Below are 8,529 nucleotides of genomic sequence, written 5' to 3' on the forward strand. Positions count from 1 at the left end.
ACAGCTACTCTAACCCGCACCGTCACACAGACACAGCTACTCTAACCCGCACCGTCACATAGAGACACTGCTACTCTAACACACACCGTCACACAGACACAGCTACTCTAACCCGCACCGTCACACAGACACAGCTACTCTAACCCACACCGTCACAGAGACACAGCTACTCTAACCCACACCGTCACACAGACACAGCTACTCTAACCCGCACCGTCACACAGACACAGGTCCGGTCTCCCGCACTCTCACCGAGACACAGTTACGGTAACCTGTTCTCGTCACCCCTACACACAGGAACTGTTCACCTGTAAACATCTCAGGCACTCACAAGGATTGTCCATATGGAACATCACATGTTTTGTTTTGCTTGTCTAGTATGAAAAAAGATTCCCATCAAAAATATTCACTTTGAGTGTAGATCCTTCGCAGCATTGACAATGGCAAATATCTGATGACGAACAGTACTTCCAGAATATCAATTCGTCACACTCTCAACCATTTTTGTCATTCACAGAAATGTTGAAATTTGTTACTCACGGAGACTTAATTTCCTGTAAATCTGTGAGTCCAGTGCCTTCCACACTGAAGTTTCCTTTGGTTAATGTGATGGGAAGTGGATTTGCAAACTTTATTTGGACAGTCAACTCTCTGCGCACAATTGGGTCACCGATTACCTAGAGCCAAGCAAGCCTGTTACTGACATTCTCATCAATTTCATTTGAATATAATCTTTTTTCTCAATGTTTAATTTTTAACATTTTATTAGGAGCTCTTAAAACCAATTAATTCTTCGCTTTCTTTGTATATAATCAGATTGGTAAAAGTGGACCCTTACACAAATCTTTGGAAAAAAACTTTTGTTTGGCGTTGTTTTTCTGCTCAAAAATTCGGCTCTCATCTGCTTTGCATCCATAATATCTGAGCGTACATTAAAGGTCATTGATAATGATTGAACAAAGAAAATTACAGCACAGGAACAGGCCCTTTGGCCCTCCAAGTCTGTGCTGATCGAGATACTCTGTCTCAAACTGTCATCTATTTTGTAAGGGTCTGTATCCATAACCATAGCTGGTGGTTTTCTCTAACTTATTTCTTACTAACTTCAATTCCAAGTTAAAACTGATGCTGATGATTCTTTGTATTAAACGCATCAGTCTCTAATGTGTTTTCCTTAGCTTTGAACTCTCAACCAGATAACAGTTCTGTTTAAAATAGCTATTGTTTAATGTTTTCTGATTCAACTGTAGATAAAACCATTTTCTTACTCTTCGAATCTTCTGTGTGTACAAGTGGAAAAATACATCAAATAAATGAAAAGCAAGTGCTCTAGAACAACACACTCAAAGTCGTGATATCACTCTGCTGTGATTCGGCAAAGCTACTCGCTACTCAGATAGAGGCAGGAGAGGATTCTACTAGTTAAAACAAAGCTCGATCTGTACACACACTCAAGAAGAATCATATTAATGATTCAAAGTGGAAACTGTGTCCTCCGCTGGGTTTAGACATCATCAATCACACCTCCAACCCAAAGTTCACTTCAAAGATACTATAAGTCTGTTTATCTCAACAACGCTGAGGAATCTCATGTTTACCTTCACTGTGAGCCGAGGTAGATTCAGGGCAATGTCACACTCCTTAAGGCTCACTTCAGATGTGCCTTTAAGTATTAGCATGGCCGTCATTCGAATTAAGTTGTGCTCAGAGAGATGTTCACCATAGTCTCTGTATTTCAGTCTCAAAACTTCTTTCTGAACTAACAAAAGCAAAGATAAATAACTTGTTAGTTCCATAGAATGACTCCTGCATTCCTTTGAGGCAAACGATCCTAAGACCATGAGATATTGAGCACAATTAGGCCATTTGGCGCATCGACCCTGCTGCACCATTCAGTCGTGGATGATATGTTTCTCAGCCCCATTCTCCTGCTTTCTGTCTGTAACCCTTGATTCCCTTACTAATTAAGAACGTATCTATCTCAGTCTCAAATACACTGAATGTCTTGGGCCCCTGCAGCACTCTGCGGCAATGAGTTCAACAGATTAACCACCCCCTGGCTGAAGACATTCCTCCTCATCTAGTTCTAAAGGGTCGTCCCTTCACTCTGAGGATGGGTCCTCGGGTCCTAGTCTCTCCTGCTGGTGGAAACATCTTCTCCATGTCCACTCTCTTCAGGCCTCTCAGTATTCTGTAAGTTTCAATCAGACCACCTCTCATCCTACTAAAATCATTGAGCACAGAACCAGAGTCCCCAGTCGCTTCTCATATGGAAAGCCCTTTATCCCCAGGAATCTAGTAAATCTCCACAGGACCCTCTCCAAAGCCAGCACAAACTTCCTCAGATAAGGACTCAAATCAGCACACAATATTCCAAATGCAACCTTTCCAGAGCCTTGTGGAGCCTCAGGAGTACATCTCTGTACAAAAATTGTGAAAAAGGTAAGTATACATTTGACGGTATCTCCTGCTATAAGCCCTCCATGCTGAGAGAGGGGAGTTCTTGGGGGTTGGGGAGGGAGTTTGCAAAGAGGGTAGTTGTACAGTTGGCAGCTAGTTTTTGACACTGAGTAACAGACATTAACCAAGTCAACCCAGAATGATCCCACCACCACTTGGGACTCAATTCTACTCAATAGCCGTGTGGTATAATAAAATCTCGCATTGTGTGGCATTATACACTGTCACAGTTGCTTACTCCCATTGGCTGCTTTTTCAAGAGGCAACAGTAACGTATACTGTCCACATCTGACAGTTTATCAAGAAACTTTTGCATTTTGGATCACTGAAAAAACACTGTTCATTCAAGATCTTTAATGTAATTTAGAGAATGAGGTTTGCTTTTAGGATAAGAGAATTTAAATGTAAAAAGAAGCAAAGCTGGTCATGCTCAAAGCATGGTCACTAGAAGCTTCCTCAGGTTGCTCCCAGTTCTGAAGCTTTAACACAATAAAAAATAACATGTCAGGATTTGACCAAAATTTGGTTGGGAGATGTGACTGAGAGCTATGTGTACTTAGATTCAACAGTTATCTTAGTGTAGAGTTTAGTGATAGAAACTGCCCCTCTATAACTGAAACAAGGTGCTTTTCAACATTGTTTAGGGAACAGTGATACTAAGACCTTGTAACTGCAGGGCATGCACTTGTTTGTAACTTGGGAGTCCATTCAGAAACAACAGAGAGTAAATACAGCTAGTCTATCATCATTGTGACACTGTTTAACACACAATTTCAGTTCTGAAGAAAGTGGACTTGAAACGTTAACTCTGTTTTCTCTCCAAAAGTTCCAATTGAACTTAGCAGGTTGTATAAGGTGAGATAAAGTTCACAGTTTTGTTCTGAGCAGACCTGAAAAGCATCAAGAACACATTTCCTTGGAAAACTGCTCCAATTTTTCCCTGCAAGCCATCTCTTCCTCAAAAAGGCTACTTAAGGTGGGTCTGGGATTCTGACATTCCATGATGCTTTCATAGAATCCCTGCGTGCGGAAGCAGGCCATTTGGCCCATCAAGTCCACACCAACCCTTCAGACAGCATCCCACCTCCGTACCCTATCCCTGTAACCCTGCATTTCCCATGGCCAATCCATCTAACCTGCACACCTTTGGAGTGTGGGAGAGAACCAGAGCACCTGGAAGAAACCCCACAGACACAGAGCAAGTGTGCAAATTCCACACGGACAGTTGCCCAAGGGTGGAACTGAACCCAGGTCCCTGCCACTGTGAGACTGCAATGCTAACCACTGAGCCACCATAATACTCTAATATTTAAGTTTGAATTTAGATAATAATTTTTGGTAGGCTATTCAACCATACATCATTTTCCATATAATTTTTAAACGTGTTAACCAAGTATCTTAACAAACTATTAAAAAGTACTTGACTTATGCTTCTATCACTAAAGCACAGCTATTATATTAGAGTGGCATGTTTTATTGTTAGATTAGAAGTGTTGCTTGAGACTTTAATTCCTGAACAGCACTAACAATGGAACTGCCCTTGACAAGATGCAAGAGAAGTATAATGCGCCTTGTCTCTTCAACCTCCTGTTCTCTCTTGGGGAATGCATTGGTGACTGTTCCTTACCTCCCTGGCGCAGAAAGCATTATAAAATCACTGCACCTATTTCATTCCAGTTTTACAGGACTTCAGGTTCAAACTCTAACCCACAGCATCATGAAAGCAAGCATTTGCTTACTGGCCCTAAATGCAGAAAACTGCAATTACCTGTAGCAGCTTTTAACGTCAATGTGATTGACCTTTTGCTGAATTCTGTTAAAATAAACCCGTTGTATGTTATGGTTGTTGCAGACAGTGTTAAGTGGATCTCCTTGTCCATAAAGCCATGGTTTACAATGCTGAAATGGACGTCAAAATCACTTCCAAAGATTGGCTGAGCATATTTAATGCTGATCTTTAAATCTTTTTCCCGGATGTCAGCAGATCTGATTTTCATTCCAGCTTTGTTGTAGACTTCCCGTTCCTTTGTAGATCCTGTGAAATGGAAGACAGTGTTCACCCTGTCAGGTAATGAGATCTGGAGCTGGGCTTGAAGCAGGGGGCAGGAGGTCAGCAGCACAAGATGAAGAGTTTAGTAATAGAAACTGTCCCTCTATAACTGAAACAAGGTGCTTTTCAACATTGTTTAGGGAACAGTGAATACTAAGACCTTATAACTGCACTCGTTTGTAAACACTTGTTTGTAACTTGGAAGTCCATTCAGAAACAACAGAGAGTAAATACAGCTAGTCTGTCATCATTGTGTTGCTGTTTAACACACAATTCCAGTTCTGAAGAAAGGACTTGAGATGTTAACTCTGTTTTCTCTCCACAGATGCTGCCAGACCTGTTGAGTTTCTCCAGCAATTTCTGTTTTTATTTCAGATTTACAGCATTTGTAGTTCTTTGTGTTATTTTTGTCAAGCCATTTACCAACTCATTAAGCCAAGTCTTGAATTCATCTCGGTCTAATTGACTTACAAATTAATGCCACTGGATACTATAATTACTTTTATATTACTCTGCTTCCGTCATTTTGTTATTCACTACTGCTTTGAATATGTACAAGGCCAATAGCAACTACACACCCAAAATGATTGATGATGTTAAAGTTAGCATTAAAACATAGACTTATAAAAATTGAGAGAGGATACTCACTCTATCAAGATTAGCACATTTTTTTCAGTTCAGCCCTCCCACTCAGTTTTCAGACAATGATATTAGACAGGGAATGGCATCCATTAAAATTGTCATCTGATTTGGTGAAACGACTAATACTTATGTAGCAAAATTGACACAGTAAAGCATCTCAAGCTGCTACAAAAGAAACACCAATAAAAAACATCTTTGACAAAGTCGATATCTGAATAGATTAGGTAAAGCCTGGAAAAGCAGAGGCAGTGGAAAACATGGCAATCAACTGTGGAACATTTAAAATCTTCAATACGCAAATAGCCAGAATCGGACGACCATAAAGATCTTGAAGTATCAGAGGGCTGGAGGAAGTTATCGCAATTTAGAAGTTGGGGTGGAAAACAACAATGAGGATTTTTTAATTGAATGGTGTTAGGTCAGAAACCAGAGTAAGTTAATCTGCTCAGAGGCGCTGGGTCAGTGTGCTTGGAGTAATTGAAAGTATCGGCAACAGAGTTTTGGAAGAGTACAAATTTACAAAGATAGGAGGGATGAATTCAATTGACGAAGAATGATTGGATTGACAGCTCATCAGTTGAGTGTATTTGTTGATTCTTCACAAAGTAACAAAGGAACCAATTTTAACCTAAGCAACCTGTTTGGTAACTGATGGGATTGAGTTCAGTTCTGGTTTTCATCCCCATTTGATTTACACCTCATTGCCATCACTTCAGTGTAATATTCATACAGATGCCAGCTTCCACCCAACCTCACGTGCTTCCAACCCTTGCATTCAAATTAGTCCAATATTCTTCTCATCCAACATCCCTATTACTAGTATGAGTGGTAAAAGTCCCCTACCCTCTGGGTATTTGTAATCATGTGTTAAGTCCTCTCGTTTGTCTGTGTAGGCACTTTTTGTGATGATCTGTTTTCCCACTTGGTGCTGTTTGACTCCCAGCTCTTGCTTTGATGCATCTTTATTTACCAGCCAGTAAACCACATCTGCATTGACCTCGGCGAAGATGAACACAGCATCATATTTCACATCCACATGACCTTCCTTTATTGCTTTGACAGGGCAAGGACCACAGCAGTAAATGCCTGAAAGGACAAAGACACCACTATAAGATGTTGGACGAATGCTTTCTTGGGACATTTTGTAACATTGATCCTGCTCCTGCTCCTCTCCTGAGAATGGCAACTGGTGCTAACATGAGCCTTCCACTGCATCCCCCAAGCAACAATTCTTCACGGTTGGGCCTAGACTGAGTGTTTCAATTAAACCCAAAAGTGTTCACAGCCAAATTCCAACAGCAGTATTTTCAACAGCTTTACTACAGAGGGGGAGAATGGGGACTTATGTCAAGCCCCTGAACTACTGGGTGAGAGTGAGTGGGACTTTAACTAGAACAAGCACAGTGGCCAGCTTGGAGATAAAGAAAGGCCATTTGGTGAGAGATGCTTGAGACCTGCGAATGACCACTATCTTATACCCAATGCATATCTCCAGGAGGGTAGAGAAAACAGGCAAGAAAACCCTAAACTATAAACATTGATAGATCAAGTGTTGAACATGAAATGAAACATTCCAAATAACTTCAAGCAGTTGAATCATTGCTGTAGCCATGTTATAATTTAACAGAAATATAGAAAATAATGCAAATGTTTGAGACGGTAAATAGTGAAAGACTGATTGTGGGCTAGAAAGGGCGTGAATCCAGTAAATATACCAACACAGAAGAAGTCTACTCATTACAATATGGGGTTTATCATACCACGGCCATTATGCAAAAGCAACCATACACGCAAGAGGAAATTAGATAAATATTTAAGAAAAATACTTAAAAGCACAAAAAAGCAGCAAAGTGTGGTGTAGTTGTAACTTAGGGTCAACATGGCAGCCTCTCAGCCAAAATTTCTATGATCCTGTAATCCTAACCACAACATCTTCGATCTGGGAGATCAAAAAGAGCATGTGCATTGCAACACCAATAACCCCGTAAATTCCTATTCAAGTCCTACACAATCCTGACTGAAAATGTACCCACCACCGGGTCAAAACCCTAGAACACCTGCCTTAGCATCACATGGACAGCAGTGATTCATGAAGGTAACTCATCACCACCTCTCACAGGCAAGTAGGGATGGGCAATAAATGCTAGTTGTGCTGCACTGCATGCTTATCACCCAATAATTTACATTTATTTCTTTTGAACACTATAGAATGCACTGAGGCACTTTCCACTACAGTGAAATCATTACTTTAAGCTGCATATGGAGGCCACATTGATTTTAGGTTAAAGCATCTCCAATATAGTTGTAACATGAACATACTGTTATTTAGGCCTCTTAGTTGATCAATGTCCTTCACTGCTCTGGAGCCTGAGAGTGTCTGGAGAAATAAACATTACAGGATTTCAATTCCCGAGTGATCTGCAGGGAGCATTGTTAAGAAAGCACTCATGCTGGAGGAACGAAGGGGCACAGGATCAGTCTAGCTCGGATTCCTGTCACACCATGACTCTCATTCTCTAGGATTACTTTTGGAAAAATGGCTAATGGGCAAGGAGTGAATAGTCTCTGTGAACCCACCCTAGCACAGGTCAGAGTTTTCAGCAGATGGGGGTTGAAAATTGGGTAAGTACTTAATGTTTTAAGACTCATCAAACTGCAATATGGGATGTAATGTGGATCCACCAGACTGATATGAAGATTGAACAGAACAATTATGAGGGTGTATAAACTTGGCTTTCTTTCCTTTACGTATGGAATGTAAAGAGGCAATTAAATTAAGGAACTGAAGACAGTTATAGGATTTGATGGGATTGATAGAGAAAAATTATTTCCTCTGGTGGGAGAATCTAGAAAAAAGGGAACATTACTTGACAATTGCTGAAAAGGAAATCATGTTGCTAAGTTTCTTGTGTTACAAAGTTTCTCCTGTTACACTCATCTGGACACATACAAGAGTGCCAAATTTCACACAATCGTAGCTTATATCACAGAATAAAACAGTGATGATTGGTTAACATGGTGTTGCCATGCAGAAAACAGCAGAGAAATATAGGCTTCCCAAGCTCCCAAGTATTTCAATAAAGATGTAAGGCTTGAACATATACTTTCTGCTTACAGAGAACAGGTCACTATGTGTGAATATATCTTATTTCCAGAAACTGAAATTAAGCCACATCACCAGCTAGACTGATTATCTTAAATTGGTTGTAAGGGTAACAATCAGAGTGCAGCGGTGGTAATCCCTTTAAGATAACACTGTGTGGAACTGGAGAAACACAGCAGGCCAGGCAGCATCAGAGGAGCAGGAAAGCTGACGTTTCGGGTCAGGACCCTGGGGTCAACTTTCCTGCTCCTCTGATGCTGACTGGCCTGATGTG

General features: G+C 40.7%; 1 protein-coding gene across 1 annotated transcript; it reads right to left on the bottom strand.

Annotated features, from left to right (window-relative positions):
* Nucleotides 1–540: 540 nt before the first annotated feature.
* Nucleotides 541–6,238, bottom strand: LOC132208712 (protein-glutamine gamma-glutamyltransferase 2-like; the record flags this gene model as incomplete). The annotated part of the gene is made up of 4 exons (XM_059644107.1): nt 541–677; nt 1,599–1,759; nt 4,229–4,495; nt 5,996–6,238. Coding segments are annotated over 4 exons (808 nt in total), but the record flags the coding sequence as incomplete, so codon positions are not given.
* Nucleotides 6,239–8,529: the final 2,291 nt, after the last annotated feature.

The sequence above is a fragment of the Stegostoma tigrinum genome, unplaced genomic scaffold (assembly GCF_030684315.1).
Source record: "Stegostoma tigrinum isolate sSteTig4 unplaced genomic scaffold, sSteTig4.hap1 scaffold_518, whole genome shotgun sequence".
Lineage (NCBI taxonomy): Eukaryota > Metazoa > Chordata > Chondrichthyes > Orectolobiformes > Stegostomatidae > Stegostoma > Stegostoma tigrinum.